The 20,561-nt window shown below is 44.0% G+C and overlaps 4 protein-coding genes across 4 annotated transcripts; 3 read left to right on the forward strand and 1 right to left on the reverse strand.

Annotated features, from left to right (window-relative positions):
* Positions 1–7,206: 7,206 nt before the first annotated feature.
* Positions 7,207–9,615, reverse strand: BDR25DRAFT_357557 (uncharacterized protein; the record flags this gene model as incomplete). Its single annotated transcript, XM_033695820.1, has 14 exons — positions 7,207–7,320; positions 7,378–7,465; positions 7,502–7,613; positions 7,648–7,763; positions 7,792–7,906; positions 7,957–8,515; positions 8,550–8,619; positions 8,671–8,748; positions 8,773–8,811; positions 8,982–9,101; positions 9,148–9,200; positions 9,243–9,339; positions 9,394–9,434; positions 9,475–9,615. 14 exons carry the CDS (start codon positions 9,613–9,615, stop codon positions 7,207–7,209), a joined length of 1,743 nt encoding a protein of 580 aa, XP_033545460.1.
* A 23-nt stretch (positions 9,616–9,638) lies between these two features.
* On the forward strand, positions 9,639–13,529 carry BDR25DRAFT_357558 (uncharacterized protein; the record flags this gene model as incomplete). The annotated part of the gene is made up of 25 exons (XM_033695821.1): positions 9,639–9,671; positions 9,714–9,801; positions 9,830–9,860; positions 9,956–10,055; positions 10,089–10,166; positions 10,198–10,213; positions 10,275–10,380; positions 10,432–10,514; positions 10,544–10,628; positions 10,681–10,781; positions 10,819–10,936; positions 10,999–11,046; positions 11,102–11,240; positions 11,294–11,535; positions 11,565–11,606; positions 11,667–11,823; positions 11,888–12,009; positions 12,070–12,289; positions 12,359–12,451; positions 12,481–12,704; positions 12,749–12,964; positions 13,018–13,071; positions 13,134–13,317; positions 13,376–13,409; positions 13,438–13,529. The coding sequence occupies 25 exons, from the start codon at positions 9,639–9,641 to the stop codon at positions 13,527–13,529; spliced, it is 2,706 nt and encodes a 901-aa protein (XP_033545461.1).
* Positions 13,530–13,696: 167 nt separating this feature from the next.
* Positions 13,697–16,801, forward strand: BDR25DRAFT_290385 (Piwi-domain-containing protein; the record flags this gene model as incomplete). Its single annotated transcript, XM_033688513.1, has 4 exons — positions 13,697–13,799; positions 13,827–13,896; positions 13,978–16,549; positions 16,598–16,801. The coding sequence occupies 4 exons, from the start codon at positions 13,697–13,699 to the stop codon at positions 16,799–16,801; spliced, it is 2,949 nt and encodes a 982-aa protein (XP_033545462.1).
* Positions 16,802–17,750: 949 nt separating this feature from the next.
* BDR25DRAFT_305002 (uncharacterized protein) lies at positions 17,751–20,201 on the forward strand. The gene is made up of 3 exons (XM_033690328.1): positions 17,751–18,624; positions 18,689–19,124; positions 19,176–20,201. Exons 1-3 carry the CDS (start codon positions 18,090–18,092, stop codon positions 19,936–19,938), a joined length of 1,734 nt encoding a protein of 577 aa, XP_033545463.1. The 5' UTR covers positions 17,751–18,089; the 3' UTR covers positions 19,939–20,201.
* Positions 20,202–20,561: the final 360 nt, after the last annotated feature.

Below are 20,561 nucleotides of genomic sequence, written 5' to 3' on the forward strand. Positions count from 1 at the left end.
GTCTAATACAGTTATGTCTGGGATCTGGGGAGGATACCGTGACAAGCAGTTACCTCTAATTTTAATAAGTTATTAGTAGTTTTTAAGTTTCTACTTTAGCACATTCTTTACAACTTTTCTAAAGGCAATCTTAATTACATAAGAATAGGAAGTTCTAAACCTAAAAGCTTTAGTTAACTAAAGGTTAATAAAATCTAGTTTATAAACTAAATAGTTTAATATAACAGTGTGTAAGTATTATAACCTAAACAAAATTAGATATGTCTTAGAGCTTAGACATAGTTAAATAAATAATTAGTGTAATATTATAATAAGGCTATTACTAGCAAAAGCAAGTTTTCTAATATAATGTAATAGCGTAGGCAAGATAATAGGTCTAAATACAGTAGGAATCCACTTAGAGGCATATAGGAGTGCGTGGGGACTCTAAACCTAGGAATGCCATTAACACCTATAGGCCTTGTACAAAAGGATATTAGAAAACTACTAAGCTAGCTATAAAGGCAAGGTGCAACTAAATACATAAAGGAATAGAGGTACAGTAGAGGGCAGGGCAAAGTTAAGGCTAGGTTAAGTTAGGGTTAGAGCTAATACAAGGTCCCTTTAGATAGGTTCTGGGCGACCTAAGATAGACACAATTCATAAGAATTAAGTTAGGGTCAGAGCTGATACAGGGACCCTCCGGATAGGTTCTGGGCGACCTAAGATGGAACGATTCATGAGAATCGTTACAGCAGTCTCTAACGCGCGTAAGGGCTAGAAGAGCGTGTTTGTGCTACTATTTATGTGTTAGTGTAGCCTTAGAGCTTGCTCTGTACTACAACAACTTTTTAGACAACCTTATTATAGCAAAAGATAACAGTCCCTTATATAGAGAACCTTTAGATTAGTGGCTCTAGGTTAGTTAGCGCAACTATGCTATACTCTTTAAAATAGCACTTAATTTCCTATGTATACCCTCTACAAGCTGCGACAGCAAGAGAGCTTTTAGTAAAAGAGAAAAAATAGTTACTTATAACTATAATTATTTCTTAGGCTTTATAATTAAAGCTTTATAACTCTAGAAAAACTAGCTACATTATAAAGTTATTTTTAGTAAATTAAATAACTTTATGTGCTATATTAAAAGTAAAAAGAACTTTACTACTTTAAAAGCTTTAACAGTTACGTTATAACTTTTAGTAAAAAGTTAAGAAGTATAAGTAGCTTTAATTAAACTATAACTTAATTATATTAACCCCTACTGTTAGGTAAAGCAAACAAAAGTATATAATAGGTGAGACGTAACTTGTCTAGAAAGCCTGAGTCGAATCGTACTACTTCCTGATGGAAACGCTGGTCCTTTTGTTCGGCTAGCGGAGAGAACAATATCAATAGTATATCCAGGGCGAGGTGATACTGTAGAGCTGTGTTTGCTACGAGATCATCATGCGTTGGACCGCATCTCGAAGTTGTATAATGGCTGTGTCCAAGCTGGTTTCGACGCTGACACGTCTTGGCTGGCTAAACAATCCCACTGCTCCCAATCCTAAATTGGATTTAACCATATTCAGAGCGCTTGTACAATCCGCACAGCCACAGATCTGACAGTAAATTACCCGCAGATGATGAGATAGGATGTGCGAAGTCATCTTGCATTAGACAGGATTAGACTCTTGCTTCCGCTGGAAGTACCAACCAACATAGCGACCCTGCATAAATTTGCCCGCGATAGCGCACACAAGGCTGATGATGACTTCTAAGCATCAGAAGGAGGTTTTAAGGCTAGGGTAAGGCTGTTTTACTTAATTTTAAAGCAAAAATACTTAACGTTAGTGCTATAAGAAGGGAAGTCTGTTACGCTATAAAAAAGAGCCGCACAGATCTAACTTAACGTACCTCACGGGCGAGTTGCTCACGCACCTGAGTCGCTTACTTTTGCTAAGACCACACACAACGCACTCTATTATAGCCTATAACAACCCTCTCTAGCACTATATAGTACAGTACAGCCTAGAATATTATTTAGAGACTACTTCTACTTCTTGCTTACACATTTGCGTGTTATACCTAGTCTAATTATACTATATACAGCGCCTTTAAAACAGCTTACTTACTTTAGCTTACACTTACTTCTTTACCTTTTCTTATTACTACGCACTTTAAACTCTTTTAGAGTTGTTAAGTGTAAGCTTTTTTAAACTCTTAAGGCTTTTCTTACTTTAATTTACTTTTTTTTATATAATTTATATTATGTAGTAGCCTTATTAGCTGCTTAAAGCTTAGTAATTTTCTATTACACTAACACTAGCTTATATATAATTATTGCTAACGTACCTAACAGGTTGGCCGGCCACACAGGTTGGCCGGCCACTTTTGCTAAGCCCCTACTAAAACCACTCTATTCTAGCGCAAAACAGCCTACTTTAGCCCTGTATAGAGTAATACAACATAAGATATTATTTAAAGTCTACTTTTACTACTTTCTTACACATACGCAAGTTATGCCTAGTCTAATTACACTGCTTATATTACTTTTAACTTAGCTTACCTTCTTTAGCGCGCACTTATGTCTTTAGCTTCTTCCTATTACTACGCGCTTTAAACTCCTTTAGAGCAGTTAAATAAGCTCTATTTTTAACTATTAAAGTTTTTTTTACTTAAATTTACTTTTTTTTATGCAATTTATGTTGCGTGGCAGCCTTATTTACTGCTTAAAGCTTTATAATTTTTTTTTATGCTAATACTAGCTTATGTGTAATAATTACTACTCTCTTTAAAACTTTCTTAAAGGCCTTTACTATAGACATTAGTAAGCTATCTATATACTTTTAAATTTTTACTTTTATAAGCATTAATTGCAACTTAAATTTAAAGGTATTACTTAAGGCTTATAACTACTAAAGCTTGTTATTAATAAGTAGTAGTAGTAATAAAGTATATAACTAGATGTTAAAAGCTATTTTAAGTTATTTTAAGTTAAATAAGACTAAACTAGCGCTTTAAAACTCTTTTTAGATATTACTAAAAGTAATTACTACATTATAAGTGTGTATAAAGTATAGTAGAAACTTAAGTTTTATAATATAGGTAATTTAGTTACACATAAGATTTTTAGCTTAGCGCTTATACACCTTACAGGTTGGCCGGCTAACCTGTTAGGTACGTTACCTCTTTTAAAACTTATTTTAAATGCCTTAACTATAAAAGTTAGTAAGCTATTTATATACTTCTAAATTTTAATTCTTATAAACATTAATTATAACCTAAGTTTTAAAGTATTACTTAGAGTTTATAACTACTAATGTAGCAATTTGCCTGAATTGTTCCATCTTAGTTTGCCTAACAAGTTGATATCCGAAGGGTCCTTGTATCTGCTCTAACCCTGCCCTGTCCCCTGCCCTGCCCCCTGCTGTGCCCCTATTCCCTAAGTATTTAGCTGCACCTCTCCTCTTAGCTAGCTTAGTAGTTTTCTAATATCCTTTTGTACAAGGCCTATATGTGTTAATAGCATTCCCAGGTTTCTAAGTCCCCACGCACTCCTATATGCCTCTAAGTGGATTCATTCCGCATTCAGACCCATTGTCTTGCCTGTGCTGTTACATAATGCTTTAGATAGCTATTATCTACTTCTAGTTACCTAGTTAGACTGCTTTTAGCTGTCTTTATTTCTTTAAAGCTATAAATAACTGCTCTAGTAGGTATCTAGCCTATTATAAACTTTGTTTTATTAAAGTTAGACATTGTAACGGCGCAGGCAAGACAATGGGTCCGAATGCGGTGGGAATCCACTCAGAGGCATATGGGAGTGCGTGGGGACTCTGAACCTGGGAATGCCATTGACACCTATAGGCCTAGTACGAAAGGATATCAGAAAACTACCGAGCTAGCTACGGGGGCGAGGTGCGACTAAATACATGAGGGAATAGGGGTAACAGCAGGGGTCGGGGCCAGGTCGAGGTCGGGGCCGATACGAGGGCCTTCCGGAGGTTCCGGGCGACTCGAGATGGAACGATTCATGAGGATCGTTACAGACATGTTATTATTTTAAATGTTATACTTAGCTTTAATATTCTTTACAAGGCTAAACTAGCTTTAAATTACTATAAGATTCTTATAAAAAGCTTTTTTATAGTTATACTTGTTCTTAAACTTTACTTTAAGCTTTAGATAACACTTAATAAACATACTAGGCTAGTTTATACTAATATAGCCTAGATTACACTTAGTGTATAAAGAATTAGCTATATTAGCTTCAGCTACTAGCTAATAAGAAAATCTTTACCTATTTAGCTTTAAGTATATGCTTTATAATTACTTACTTCTTATTATTATTATAACAAGGTAGGCACGGTTAACTATGTAGCCTTCTCTCACTTCTATAGGTTTAGGCTAGACTAGAGGCAACTGCTAGTGCTAGTGCTAGCCCTAGCGTTATCTATATATATATTATACTATGCAAGAAATACTTAGCTTAAGTATTATTATATATACCTTTTAGTGTAGTAAAGAAAGTTGTATAGTATTAATTTTATAAGTAAGGCGTTTACTTTATTATATAATACTTAAGCTACTTAAAAGTTAAGAGCTTAAGTCTTAGTATTTACTCTAGTTTAAATTATAGTAAAGGCTATAATTAAAGTGAAGTAAATATATATCCTTAGTCTTATGTCTTAGAGGCTAAGACTATTAAGAGAGAGAATAGTGTAATAAGATAGGCATAGTTAACTACGTAGCCTTCTCTTGCTTATAGAGGTTTAGGCTAGACTAGAGGCAACTGCTAGTGCTAGTGCAAGCTCTAGCATTATCTATCTATATATATATATATATTATACTATGTAAGAAATACTTAGCTTAAGTATTCTTACGCGTACCTTTTAGTATAGTAGAGAAAGTTGTATAGTATTAATTTTACAAGCAGAGCGCCTACCTTATTACAATTATCTAGCCTTTATAAGTTAGCTATAGAATTAGCTTAAAAAGGTTATCTAGTGTGTTAGTTATTTGCTATCTTTTAAAAGACCTTGTACATAGCTGCAGCATGTTACTTAGAGAGTGTTGCGTTTTATTTAAAAGTCTAAAGTATAAGCTGTATCTAATGTTTCTTTAACACGTCTAAGTAGTGTTTTTAGGAATGCATTAGTGTAGAAAGAGTAGTTTAGTGTAGTCTTAGTAAAAGTAAGTAACTTAGGTGTGTAAGCAACTTGCTTGTAGGTTACGTTAGTAGCTAGTGTTTTTAAAGACTCTAGAGAGCCTAATTTTAACATAACTTTGCTAATATAGTTGTAGATATTCGTTTAACTCTAAGCAAATAAGTCTACAGAGCCTTAATTATAGAGTGTACTAGCTAGTTATAATTAAAATTATCCTTCTAGCTTTGCTAAAGCGCTAAGAAACTAAATAGTATAGGTAGTTACTACAGTAGCTAGAGCCTGATTGTCTATACAGTAACAGAAGACAATTTACTTTATTTCTAACTGCTAACTAAGAGATTGATACTATTAGTAACAGTAGCAACAGTACTACGTTATATTAAACACTATAGTAGAGAGGCTGCATCTATATATATTCTAAGATGCTTGTTATACTTGCTATTCTCTAAGCAGTGCTTGTAGTAAGCATAGGAAGCATAATACTAGGCCTTACAAGTACATTACCTAATCTAACCCTAGTATGTAACCTAGGCAGGCCTATTCTTCTGTAGGGTTAGCCTTAGCAGTGCTCTATTTGCCTATGCCATGGGCTGGTGTCCAGTGGTATCAACTAGAGATTAGCTGGCAGCGTTAGAAAGGGCACGAAGCAAACTACAGCAACTTGCAGCAACTTGCAGCAAACTGCGACACACATCGGTTGTATTGCAAGAGGCGCTAAGCTGGCTTGTTGACAACGCTACCCAAGCTAGACCTAAGCTAGCTAGGTGTTGCGGTATAAAACCTAATTCCGTAGTGACGATACAGTCCCTCTTCTTCATCGAATTCAGCACTGTTATCAGTTATTTGACAGCTAAGCCAAGCCATTACAGTTATTATTATAAACTAAGGTTCTAAGAAGCTAGTTATATAACTTATATAGTATAATAGACAGAGTTAGCAATAATTAAGTTAATTAAGTTAGGGTGAATTGCTTAATTAATTAACAGATCTAGCACATTTTAATTAACTTAATTAACTTAATAGCATAAATAAGGCTTAACTTAATTAACTTAATTAACTTAATTAATAGATTACGTAGTAAATTAACTACTATATATTTTATAAATAGTTTTTAGGTCTTTAGAAGAGATAGCGTTACTACATAGACTTTTTACTAACTTTGTAGGCTTTAAGCTAAGGCGCTTCTAACTACATAGGCTTTATAGAGCAGAGAGGAGGTCTGCCTTTATGCAGAGACGCCTTATCTCTAGCAAATTACCTAGCTTAAAGAAGGTCCTCTTATAATTAGTAGCTGCTATAAAAATGCTAAAAATTATAAGAGTAAAGCGTAATAAAATAAGGTACTTATTAGCCTTTTTTATTTAGTATAAAATTAGGTTGCGCGCAAATAAAGACTTTTTTAGTATAAGTAACTTAATTATCTAGCGCTTAAACTTATTATAGTAATAGGTTAAGCAGGTGTTGTTACTTTATAAGGTAGCTTTTATAAAATCTAACTAGCTTCTAGCTAGCCCTATATGTGCCTTCTTTAGCAGAGGCTTTAGAGTACTAACAGGAGAGGCAGTGTCTTTAAACTCTACCTATAAGTGTTAAAAGCTAAGGTGGCAGTTGTCTAGCTAGCCTTTATATACGTAGTAGAGGCAGGTAAGTTAGTAGGCAGTAGAAGTTAAGGAATTTTAAATATATAGCACTAAGCCTAGTTAGGCAACTATTACAACTCTAAAGTCTCTTAAAGCTAAGCTGCTTTATACTATATTTACTACTTCTACACACTAAAGGATTTTATATCCTTTAGTAAACCTAAGATCTTAGAGATTTAAGTCTATTAATTAAGTTAACTTAATTGTTGCCAACTCTAATAATAGACGCTAAGCCTAAGGTTAATCAGGTACCACATCGCAGAGCCCTTCAACCTACAGGAAGGAATATTATTATTGTTATAATTAATCACTGTAATTGCTGCTACAAGGCTGCGGAGGGTTACTAAGACTAGGGGAAGGAGTGTTAAGAGGTATACCCGTGCAATCAGATTCAAATGCCTTAGACAAACCTCTCTTCTGGTACTGTACCTAGTCTACAAATCCAAGTAGTGGTGCAAATCGGTCAGTTTAAAGGAAATGCAAACAGTTTGAAAAGGTACAACAAGCTTCTCACTGATGGCTTTGCCATCCCTGCCAATTACCATAAACTGTCGACCAAGTCACAGCCGCGCGGCCATCTAATAGATTTATAACAAAACGCTTACAGGCGCAGACAATCCTTCATTTTTAAACTTTAAGGGTAAGGTGAGCCAGGTGCAAGATGAGCAGAGCGTAGGAATATTTGACTTACGGCTCAGCATTAGTCCATCAATAGAATATCAGCTTCACTGCCGCATCGGAGATCCAACTGTCTGATCGAACCATCCCAGATTGCTTTGTTTGACAGCTCGTAGTCTATCCTGGGCTTGGTTGAGAATGTCCCGCACGTATGTCGGTGCCCCTACTCTGTATGTTAGTAAATGCTATTCTCTCACCTGTACCAAAGTAGAAGATCTCACCATCCCAGAGGCCAGCATTGATGAGATAATTTCTGGCTAAGGCCAACTCACGATACATTGTTGCAATCAGTTCTTTCCTTTCAGCTGGTATACTTCACCCTCCTCTTCACTCACCTCTACTTTGAGGTCCATGTCCTCTTCCGAAGATTCTGATATCTTGCGTACCAATCTCCTAGCCTTGGATCGATGTGGAAGTAGAGGTACATCTGAATCCGTGGTCTCTGGCTCACCCTCACTGACCGTGACCGTGTTCTTATTTTAGGGTCGTTGTTCGTGAGGCCCGACCCCAGATTAGGGAGGGGGCTTGAGTAACGCCTTTCATTGGCAAAAGTTTGGCAGGCATGCCTGGGCATACGGACGCAATTCGGTCTAGCTTTCTGTTGGGCCTTCCATCCTCAGATTCGCTCGGCATATATTCATCATCATCCGTGTCTGAGACTAGAGGCACAATCTTGGGAAACTCGTCGTCGGAAAATTGCACTGAAACACTCTCACTGGCACCTTCCTCAAAGTTAGGCAAGTGATCGTCGGGGTCGCAACATAGTGATATATATGGCTGCTGCGATGGAGCAGACTTGCGAGCGCCAGGATATACTAGGTACGTTGCGTGATAGCGCGACATATTGGATTGTAAACCTAGTGAACTACTTATTCTCCCCTTGCCGGGAATCAACCAGAGGAAGGAGAATCCAACGTAGGAGAGAAGAGCATGCGACATCCTTTGCATCAGGAAAACGCCACGCTTTCTAGCTCTAGTGTGGTTGCCTGCAGCGCTTGACAGGAGAGGGATCCCGGATTGCGAAAGGCGAAAGGTCAAAGACGACAGAACAGTGACAGGCCCGCACTGGTGCACGAGGATTTCGTTCGTGTCAACAAACCATTACGGTCGCAATAATTGAAGTGAGGCGAAACAAAAGGTAATAGCATGAATTTTTATCAAAGTTTGAGCTAAAATTTCATATTATATTCAGAGATAATTCTGCCTAGGCGACGTTGGACATGAACATGAAATATAATAGATCTGAATCGGACAAAAACGAAGCTCTCGAACACTTTGAGGCGCTTAGGGTTTCTGCGCTTCATGAAATCAAGAAAGGCGACCTCAAGAACTCTAACATGTCATTCGCCAACGCGAAGTACCTCATCTAGCGTCACTGACACTAAAATAAAAGAGGGTGTTAACAAGGATGGTACAGCAAACTATAACAAAAGTCTTAATCAGCCCAGGTGCCATTATTCTTTTCAAGACTAAGTCTGGATACATATAGTTACAAGTAAATAGAGAATTTATTGCCAAGTGCTAGCAAAACGAATCTCCCACTCCATGAATTGAGAGGCGGACACTTGTGTCCGGATAGAAAATAGTAATTAAGTGCCCAAGCCTGGAGGTGAAGGATATCAGGCCAGTAAAGGGGATGGAGCGAACCAAGCTTCTTTACGACATTTAGTTTAGCTATGCTGTCCCGGAGAGGGTACCGAACGGCTCTAAAATGCTCAAAAAGTCCACCGAATAATGCCGACAGTTCTAGCTTAGGCCATTCGGTTAATAAGCCCTAGCTTGGCTAAAATACTTCGTCCCTCGAAATCTTCATAGGCTCCATCAACGCCTCCTCGACGAATGGCCCAGTCAGAGCTGGTCTCATCAATGCGTTCGAAGTATCAGAACGCCTGATCCGGTCAACGCGTTAGCTGATGCAGAGGCCTCTGAATGGTTAAAATGACCTCCGAGAGGCCGTTAGACAGGCAAGCCCACATGATCTATGCTTTCGTCAATGATCCCAGCTTGCGCCCCGCCCGCGTGACAACTCTGGGACTGCCTGCTATCTCCACTAGATAACACTGAATTCCCCAAGCTGCTTCCTGAGGACAGACGAATCTTGCGGCTTCGTGCCCTAAAATATTACTCAATGTGGTGCCAATGCCCGACAAACTCTTGGCTACCATTGTAGGACTCAAGTCCCGAAACTATGCTCGCCTCAGCCTTGAAAGTCAAAGGTTTGGTCTGGAAGATATAAGAAGACGAAACAATCCAGTTATATTAGCTCTATGAACTCTTCATCAATGACTTAAACTCTGGATATTGGCTTCACACAACGCTGCATTCTCGTTCCAAAGTCTTCCCAACCACCAGTATGAAGACACGCTCCCGGCTCTTGAGGCCTGACCCCTAAATTTGTTCATGGAATTCAGTTCTATCCGCCTTTGAGCTCTCTTTTTTAACAAAAATCTAAAATTTAAAATTCTTAAAATTAGCTTCACACGACACTATTTATCGGTTTCACAGGCTACCAACCACCCCCATGGGGATTTTACGTCCAAACTCTCAAGGAATGCCCCACCGATTCATTTCATTGAGCTCCCGCCCTTTCATGCCATGGCTAGTTGTTCCATATTCCCCTACAGAGGCTAGATGCTAGTCTATATCGAATCTATTTTTCTCACTCCTTGCCTTGCTCGCTCTCGGGAGTAATCTGGCCTTCCGAACCCTTCCGTTAGTAATCCCTCTTCGTAGCAGGACCTTGCTAGATCACAGAATGCGAAGGTGGCTGCCCACGCTTCTATTTTACTAAGGTGATTGGCCAGCTGTACGCCCATCACTCCAGCATACACTTCTTCGCCAAAGTATATTGGCCATCTGCTAAATGTACGGCGCCACAAGAACCTCGCTCCCCCAATTGGCGCAAGGCACAGCTGGAGATTCTTGAACCTGTGTGTTAAGACCTGCAGTCAGCCTTTTGGGTATGCACGTTGACTGCATAGCCTCCCAGAGGTCCAAGTCCTCTTCTGCACGCCCAAACATAAGGCTAGCTTCCATTTCCGGAGTCCCGCAGTCAGCCTTTTGGGTATGCACGTTGACTGCATAGCCTCCCAGAGGTCCAAGTCCTCTTCTGCACGCCCAAACACAAGGTTAACTTCCATTTCCAGAGTCTCTTCTCAGAGCTGGCTGGGGCCCTAAAGTCTATGAGCAGCCTTCTTAATAGCTTTATTTTATCGTAAAGTTGGCTCCAGGAGCTGGACCGACACATCGACTTCAAAACACTGGACCTTAGTCATATTCCTTCTCATCCCCTACACTCTCAAGATATTCCTGCTACTTGTAGTGGCTCCCCGTTGATACTAGTAGAATGTCGGACTATCTAAATTCAGCCTTATCATACCCCGTACCAAACTCGGATCTCAGCTATGGTTCTACAAGAAGTGATCATAGCTCGCAAGATGGCCGCATCCTAACGAATCTACATTTGCCCACTCCATCTAATTTAGAGTCTACAATCTTAAATTTAGATGAACAGACATGGACACCCCCCCCGATATGATATGACCCAGGGAGGCAGACGAAAAAACTATATCCGCCGCAAGGACCGATTGCGGAAAGTGCTATTGAAATACAATGTAGTCCACTCCACCTTGGGTCCACGTTCGAACCTAGGGAGTCGAGTGTGCATGAGGTGTGCCAGAAGGATGTCCATAGGTCTTTTTGTGAGACCTCTGCAATTACAGAGGCAAATACGTTTACTGAAATGGCGATGGGGACAACTCCTCCATCTTCAACTTTGCTCTCCCTACATGTAAGTTCTGAAACCATAGAATGCATAATAACCTCGGCCTAATATGAAAGTAGCGAAGAAGCCTTCATACAGCTGGCGTCCAGGTTTCAAAATCGGATGAATCGACTTCCCAAGTAGCGACTCCAACTCACTCTAAACTTCCACACCCCTTAGAACCTCTTGAGACATTGACCGCCGCACCTGTTATAATTCTGCCCGCACAATTATCACCGAGTTGTGATTATGGGAATAATGCTACCGAAATGTACCCTGAATCTTTTCCCGTGCCGATGTTTTCTTCGAAAAATCAGCTAGAGTGCGACGAGTGTCACTCCACCTTCCCAGAGGCAAAATACTACAAGTGAGCAATTATGAGATCCTCATTACGTGCAAATCGCTAAAAATTACAACAGCCATCACGTAAAATTCCATGACAAGCCTCACGAGTGTGACACCTGTCATCGATGTTTCAGGCATACCAGAGACCTACACCGCCACCAACAAACGCACAATACCACCTATGCTCCTGGAATCCAGTTTCGCACAGGGAACTTCTACTATTGTAATAAAATGGGGTGTTCATACAAGGAGAAGGGGTTTCCTCGTCGAGATAATCTCCTCCGCCATTTGAGGAACCAGCATTCTAGTAGGAACGACTCCGTTGTCAGACCTGTCTCAACCAGGGTGCGGACAGAGCATGGATCAACGGAGAACTTACAGAGGAAGATAGTTGTTTTACATCGAGTATGCTGGCTGCTGTTTCTGCCTCAGACATCAATAATGCAACAGCGTGAGTTCTTTCCTTTTCTTGATTGATCATCGTGAACTTGCTGTGATACACTCTGTGAAGCAAACAAGCAGCTTCAAGATCATTAACCTTGCGCGTTGCGCAACATTCGTATGCTCATGATTGTGCAACGATGACCGGCATCAAAATGATAGCAATCAGATCCCACCAAAACGCACTGGCAATGTCGTTTTGCCCAGGCTCCCACTCTCTTTTCTTCCAGACCTATAAGTTCCATGTATTCCACGTGTCATGTAGAACAGACATCCGAGGCTTGAAAGCTGTGCCAGGGAACGGCTATCCCTAATTGAGCCCTTTATTTTCTAATTCTAGACTTTGCACATTTCAAGAGGACTTCTTTCTATTTGCCCATAGTCCTAAGCCCTTTGCAGACTATCCGGATTTCTTTTACCTCCGTTATTTATTATACAACACGAAGCTAGAAGTTCCCAGAACCACATCAGTTAAAGACAGCCCTGGGCTGAGCAATTTGGAATTAAGTTGAAATCGTTGGCACACATTGAAATACATCATGACCATTTTGATACCATGCAAGCCACACTCTTTGCAACTAAGCATATAATTCTCAATGTTGTTTCTAGCAACAAAAACAATCGATCATACGATTGGTGGCAATCGGGGCCGTACTGTGCCGCAGGAAAACTTCCTTCAGCCTCGGCCAATTCAGATAGAGAAAGGTTACACGCCAGGCAGCGGGTCTTTTGTGCATGGATTCCCTCAGATGCAGGACGATTGCAGTGTCTATCCCTCAAAATGATAGCTCACGGTCTTGGTCTACGTTTATTATTTGCTTTCCAAAAATGGGCAACTCTGTGATACAGCATGTGCTTGACACGCACCGAATTTTGAGGCTGACATATTCACTTAAAGGAGGGAATTGCAAGCGCCTTTCTATCGACGGTACGAACCCTGACTCCGCCCTTCTATCCTGTTCTCCGTACGGAGACTCTTTCTTCGAGCACAATAGAACCTTAGATAGCCACTTTGGAGAGCAACTGCAAAGGCTGACGTCTTTTCTCTCTCCCACCCCGCAAATCGCTTGATGTGACATTCTTGATCACCTGATTCCGCGCCTAAGCGAACAGCGCGTGGCTGCAGCACCTTAGGCAGCTGTGCCAAGTAAAACCTGTCGGTTCCCGCGTCACCGTTGTTACTTTCTCCTCTCGTTCTCCCCCCCCTCTCTTTTCATTCGTAACCCAACATATATCGTGCAAATTCGAGGAGATTCAGTCTTCACTATCACTATTCAGGAATTCCGATCGCTTCTGCATCAGGCTAGATCGACTTTTGGTGGGACTACGACAAATTTAATCTAACACTCCTTGGGCTGACGTTGCGAGGACCAAAGTATGTACCAGGCCTACATAGAACATTGGGACTTGGTAAGAGCCTCTCGTAGCTATCTCTGAGCTCGCCCCGCTGCCTTCGATCTGATCTTTTCACCGCCCTTATCATTTCTGGGAGAAAAATTTGAAAATGTCGTTCGCGTGCCGTTCTTGTAATATCCTTCAAGAAGGATACATATCTTCATGCAATTGTGCCATTTTTATACAATCTATGCTACGATATACGCATATATTGATATTTCATAGATCCATCAAATCTCAATACTATGTAGCACTTAGGTCCTTCCATACCTCCTTACCACGAACCGATAGTATATTAACACATGGCGGACCGCGGACGCCGCCGTGGAGGAGGCGGTCGCGGCCGGGGAGACTTTACAGGCCGTGGGAGAGGCGGTGATCGAGGAGATCGAGGAGGTCGTAGAGGTAGAGGTGGAGGCTTTTAAGGAGGAGACAGAAGTCGCGGGGGCGGCGGCAGCGGTCGCGGCGGGTGCGGTGGATTCGAGGCTGTAAAATTCTGGGGGTAAGTTCTACCAGAGCATGTGGACCCAAAAGACACCACTGTGGATTCAGGTCTAATTGGTGCTCGTGGGCTTTATAATAGGGATGAGATCTTTCCTGCGCCTGATGCCGAAACCACGAAGCTCGAAGACGCTTCCGTGAAAGACTATTCGACGATTCTTGCGCGCACGTCGCTAGTCGATCAATTTCCTCGTCGTCCTGGGTACGGTACCGCTGGACGGAGCATTGTGCTTTGGACCAACTACTTCGACCTGAAAGGAGTTTCAAAAGATAACTGTTTCTACCTGTATAGCGTAGCATTTCAACCTGACAATCAGCTTTCGAAGCCTAAGAAAAAGCGCCTCATCCAAATTCTTCTTGAACGAGCGCCTTTCGCCAGCATCAGCGTAGCGAGCGATGGGGCTCAGGTGCTAGTTGCTTCTAAGGAGATCGACCTTGGTGGGTCCCGCCAAACATACGACATTGAATGGTACCCTACCGATGGGAAGTCACTCCCTGCAACCACTTCCGACTACTTTGGCAGGCGTTCAGCGGCCCGCAAACGGAATACGGTGAAGTTACTCGTTGAAGAAATTGGAACTGCTTCGTTGTCAGAGCTGATGAAAGACTTGTCCGCAGCAAGAACGACGTATCCCCTGAAGCTTGAGATCATTCAGGCTTTGAACATTATACTATCCTATGGCTCAAGCACTGGTTCTAACATAGCGACTGCCCCCCAAAACAAGTTCTATCCTTTGGGAAAACACCCAAATTTTGAGAACACGGACCTTGGTGGAGGCCTGGAGGCTCTTCGCGGCTACTTTCCGAGCGTCAGAACGAGCATTAACAGGATTTTGGTTAACGTAAATGTGGCTACAGGGGCTTTCTACAAGTCTGGACCTCTTCTTGACTTGTTGAAAGAGGTCAACTATGGTCGAGCCCCAAATGGCCCAGAAGAACACCCACGCATGGCCGCGTTCGGTAGGAAGCTTCGAATTGAAACAAACTACATCCCAGAGACCGATCGCAGCGGAAAGCTAAGAAAGGCCGGTGACAAGCCAGTAACTAAGCGAAAGGTGCATGTTATTGGAGACTTGTCACCTTATAAAAAGGACAGCATCAACGCCACTTTCGCTTGGACAGATCCAAATGGTCAAACCAAGACCATTTCCGTTCAGCAATACTTCCAGCAGATGTATAGCATGACTCTCGCTTTACCAAATGCGCCACTGGTCAACTATGGCACTCGAGGCAACCCAAAATGGATCCCCGGAGAGCTATGTAGCGTTGCACCAGGGCAACTAGCCAGAAGAATTCTCCAAGGCGATCAAACCCGGGGAATGATTCGCTTTGCAGCTCGTCAACCGTACCAAAATGCTAAGTCCATCTGCCATGATGGCTTGAACGTGATAAAAATCAATCCTGTGGCTGGAGAATTGAATACCAACTTGACCAAATTTGGCATCGAAGTCAACCCGACGATGCTGACGGTGCATGGCCGCGTCCTAAATGCACCAGAACTGGCCTACAAGTCGCGAAAGCTCATAACTAGTGACGGTGCCTGGAATCTTGACACCGAGATTATCGGCACGAAGCCATTTAGCTTGCCAAAGGCTCTCCCTTTGTGGAATTGTCTTGTGATCAAAGAAGGTAATCGTGAGACCGTCGTTGGTGGCGAGCCAAGAGTTAAGGATCTCTTGGGATTATTCACGCAATTCCTTAAAACATGCGGAATGGCCGCAGGCCCTGTCGAAGAGCTAAAGTTTACCTCTATAAATTTCTTTGATCTTCAAAACCGCAACGTGGACAAAGTACGACAGCAACTTGCCCAGGCTATTCAAGATTTCCGTGCCTCGCCGAAATTCCTTTTCGTGCTGCTCCCAAGCGAGATGGCTCTGCTTTACGACTGTGTAAAGTATGTTTGCGACATTAAATTCGGTATACCTTGTGTCTGCAACATCGGAAAGAAATGGTCCCGAGTCCAACGACAAGCCCAATATTTTGCCAACGTCGCTCTCAAATTCAACCAGAAGTGTGGGGGTATCAATCACTTCATCGACATAGGCCAGTTGGAGCCCCTGGATGCACGTACAATCATCTTCGGAATCGATGTCTCCCATCCTTCACCCGGCAGTGCAGAAACGTCGCCTAGTATTGCGGGCGTCGTTGCGTCTGTTGACACCCAATTCTCACAGTATCCGGCCAGTATACGCACTCAGCAGGGACGCAAGGAGATGGTAACAGAGCTTGAGGAGATGATTCTCGAACGGTTACATCTCTGGAAGAAGTGCAACAAGGGACTTCCGAGCAAGGTAATTGTTTATCGGGATGGCGTCTCGGAGGGGCAATACAAAGATGTCATGGAGAAGGAATACCCTGCATTTGAGGAGGCCTTTAAGAAACTATATGGAGCAGCGGTGAACCACCCTAAGATCTCTATCATCATAGTCGGAAAGAGACATCATACGCGATTCTACCCGACCAAGAAACAAGATGCAGACCCCCACACTAGTAACCCACTTCCAGGTACTGTAGTCGGCCGCGGGGTTACCGGGGAGAAGTTGTTCGATTTCTTCCTCCTTGCACACAAAGTACTCCAGGGAACTTCAAAGCCTGCACACTACGTCGTCCTCAAGGACGAGAACAGGTTCGGTGCTGACCAGCTTCAAATTCTAGTAAGCTCAGAACAATGCTACTTAATCTACTCATACTAATGACCACAGACGCACAATCTATGCTACACGTTTGCTCGAGCAACACGAGTAGTTAGTATTTGCCCCCCGGCTTACTACGCCGACCTGCTCTGCAAAAGAGGCCGTGCGTACCTCCACGGCGTCTTAAAAGGTGATGGTTCAGTTGCCTTTACGAGTGCGGAATGGCAGCGCGATGTCCACCCTGCCCTACCGGAAACCATGTTCTACCTTTGAAGTAGCCTCCATTGCCATCTTAACTGGACCGACTAGATTGACTTCGCCTCTCAGGCCCAACACAAGTCCATTGCCTAATCTACATTAAAAGAAGCTCCTCTTTGAGCCAGCGAACGAGTAGAGCTTCGAAGAACTTCAATCGGAATCACTTGTTCGAAATCTCAGTGAGCCATTCAATAGCTTCGGCTACCTCTGCCAATACATCCTCTTAAGGAGGGTGGCAACACTAAATGGACACCACGGGCTTCATTTACGCGGACGGACAGATTGGCTTGCGAGCCTTATCCCTTCGTCCCACCTGCGCGTTCCTGATACAGCGCGCCACGAGTCTACCCAGTTGGATTACAGCGTCACTCGTTTGTCTTTTCCTCTAAATGTTTACCACACTCGCTTATCTGCAACATCACACTCCGCAGGGTGTCTTTCCTTTGCTATCTGATTATTCCCCATGAGGAGATGACGACTGGCAGCGTTGATAGGTGTGATAAGCGCCTGGAGCAACCAACTTCTTTACTTCACTCACACCTTCTGGATCCATTCACAAGAGTGTAGAGCAGAATGCTATTTCGGGCACACGTTCATCACTAGATAGCGAAATAAGAGTGTATCCCCACACGCTACCTTGTTGTTTCGCGGTGCACTTACACAACAGTCTGGACCAACTCGTCTGACCACTGAGATCAAGCAAAAATTCTGTTCTAGTGAACAGATACGGAAAAAGGTGTGTCTTGACATTAGAGCGGCCATGGGACATGGAAAGTCCTATTTGCATCTGCCTTACCGCCGAACATGTCAACATCGTCAACACGAAGTGGACTCCAGCTCGTGGTGGAGCTGTTGGACGCGGCGAGCTTTCCCCTCGCGCAACGGCCTCAGGCAGCACAGCGCCAGGGCAGGGATACCCAGCCACACGGGCGCACGAGAACCAACCACCCCATTATCGATATCCCCAGCCTTCGCGTTTCACCCCTCACCCCTGGCCAACGTGTTTGCTGGCCGGTCCCGCATCAAGGCTGCGGCGGCCAGTCGTCCGACAGAGGAGAGAACCGCCGTATCTTCGACATGTTCGGCTCTTCACCAGAGACATAGATTCCCCCAATCTCGTCAGGCACCGATGTCTCATAGGGCTGCTACATCACAAGGTATCCCCATGTGCCGGCAGTGCCTCCACACATCCCTTGTGGTACTTCTCTAATTCGGACGTGAAATCCAACCTCCTCGCTGCACCAGCCCGATAACATCATCACCGCTCCTGCGACCCCTCCCCCCCCAAGTTATGATGGAAACAATGGATCGCGGAAGCATCTACGACCACGATATACCCTCACTGAGCGCGTCACTCGAAGCCTTCGACCCGGAGCGCAGCATGCACTCTGCCTACAGTTCGCGCTCTGGCATGCAGTCCTCGTCGCGGTGGAGCGCGCAGGAAGCGGAGGAGTCCGAACCAGAGTCGGACGGGCCGTGGGCGCCTCCAGCATGGCAGAAGTCGAACAACGCCTGGTACCGGAAGTCACTGCTCAGCGAAGGCGCGATGCGACCGAGCCCGTCAAAGTCTCCAGGTACCAGCCCGTTCGATTACCGCAGCGACCGCGACATCACACCCTCACGAATACCCCTCCCCGAATCGCCGCTGAAGCAAACCCCACGAACCAGCCCAGAACCCATGTCGGAGCAAGAAAAGAGACAGTTTTCGCCAGACGGCATCGCATCAAGGATGCAGAGCCCTTCAGAAGAGCCGCAAGCCAGCGCGGGGCCAGAGCCGGGCGCGGACGACCATATGGCGTTGTCGCATCACGACGAACGGCCTGGTAATTTGGATGGATGTAAGTTCCCACCTGCCTGTTGCATCCCCACCGCGGCCTTGTTTGCTTGTACTAATGTACCTAGTCGTCCGTTTCGCTATACGTGGAGAGACGTTGTTTCGCACTGCCCCCATAGAAGACACGATTTCTTCGGTCGCAAACGGTTTCCACATGTTCACTAGCTCGAAGACCAATATTGCTCTCTCACTTTTTGTACTTGTGCTCTCATGGGCCTTGACCCAATCATGGACTGTTGGCTTGATACCGGACGTCGCGAATGTCGCAAACTTGGCGAAGCAGTTCGAACCGTTAATGTATGCATCGGAGAATGTGATCCCGCGGTCGCGCGAGCTAGCGGAGGCAAGTATTGCTGTGCAGGATCTTGGGGAGAGCGTGCGCGCAACGAACATGTCAGCTTCAAATATTATCATCGAACAGCTGGACAACCTCGGCGAGAGCCTGAAGATTCTATCCAACAGTATGACTAGCTTCTTCACGAACGTTGATGGCGATATGGACTCGTAAGAAATAAAATTGATCTTCTTCAACGTGGGTGTACTAACACTCTCTAGCATCCTGATCACCATGGAATGGGCGAAGCGGGAGCTTGAGAGTATTCAAGGCCCAAAGATTGGGATGGTTGACACAGTCATCGGCAACGTCCACGGCGCCCTGAGCAAAGTCGGGGTTCTCGAGCAGAATGGTGAGCCAACGGCGGTTGGAAAGGTAGTCAACGATGTGATGGGTCAGACAACACAGCAGCGCTCCAAAGCCACGCTACAAAGGACATTCGATTACCTCTTATCTACGCTAGAGGAGAACATCGCTAGCGAACTCGTAAAGGCTGACGCGCTCTTCCAACTCTTCGAAGGCGTCGACCGACAGTTCCACAACCTCCACCGATCCGTTGCCAAGGAGGAAGACAGCCTGTCCAACAAGAAGGACGAGTTCCTGGCATCCATGTGGCGGATGACGATTAGCAACAAGATGAAGATCAAGAAGTACGAGAAGAACCTCAGGCTCCTCAAGAGCGTGCGTGCAAGCACACTAAACAATAAATCCGAGCTGAAGAGCCACATTCAAGTTATCAGCTCAGTCAAAGACCAGCTCGAGAAGGCGCGCAAGAACCTCATCAGCCCTCTGATCCGGCGTGCGCAGTCCAACTCCTTTGGCCTGGAGCAACAACTGTCCGACCTCTCCGGGACATACGGATTCCTCAAGACGCTTCGCGACACGCAAAAGCATAAAGTCCTGCAGCAGCTGTGGTCGGAGCCGAAGAAACGGGTTACGATCAGCAACGGGCAGGACGACGACGAAGAAGGGGCGGAGTACTGAGGCTCATTGTCGCGAAAGCACAGGGCTGTGGTTGATTATTATGAAGCATTGGGTTCTGGATAGACAAAGATGACAGTTGGAGTTGCAGGATCCCGGATCAGGCCGGAGTTGTCAGGCTTCAAGCTCACTATTTGCCTCTGAGTAAGGTATAACTTTCTTTCCACAGCATTTTGGATTGCGCATTCCGGGCGGTGTTGGGCTTGTCGTTTCTTGTCGTTTCTTGTCTGGTTTATAAAGTATACCAATACCATGTCTTGGCGGCTTTGCCTCATGTTAATGTTCGTATAAACTCGCGAACGAGGCGAGGGGGAGGCATCAGATAATATGTGAGGCGCTCGGGTCGCGTCCGACTGATGATGTGCAACAGGATGGCACTGGCATGAATACACGGGCCAGGCATTTTGGCGCAACTAGACAGTCGGCCAGTCAGCCAGCGATTGACGTCAGCTCTCCTTCTGCCGCCTCTGAACCAGATTGACCGGGAGACAGCGGGGCTTTCTGACGTCGTTCAGTTAAGCCTGATGAGATTTCTGAGGGATGGAGGGTGGAGCTGCGCCGCTGCCAATGTCTTGAAGGTCTTGTCGGCCTACTCGAGGCGAAATTGTTAAAAGTTCGTTTTGGGT

Source organism: Lindgomyces ingoldianus, assembly GCF_010093535.1.
Source record: "Lindgomyces ingoldianus strain ATCC 200398 unplaced genomic scaffold BDR25scaffold_24, whole genome shotgun sequence".
Taxonomy (NCBI): domain Eukaryota; kingdom Fungi; phylum Ascomycota; class Dothideomycetes; order Pleosporales; family Lindgomycetaceae; genus Lindgomyces; species Lindgomyces ingoldianus.

Bases quoted from the DNA above. Each gene is read 5' to 3' on its own strand.
- BDR25DRAFT_305002 (XM_033690328.1), top strand. From the start codon at position 18,090: ATGGATCGCGGAAGCATCTACGACCACGATATACCCTCACTGAGCGCG. The intron at 18,625-18,688 runs GTAAGTTCCCAC...TAATGTACCTAG, and splicing joins GCCTGGTAATTTGGATGGAT to TCGTCCGTTTCGCTATACGT. The intron at 19,125-19,175 runs GTAAGAAATAAA...AACACTCTCTAG, and splicing joins GTTGATGGCGATATGGACTC to CATCCTGATCACCATGGAAT.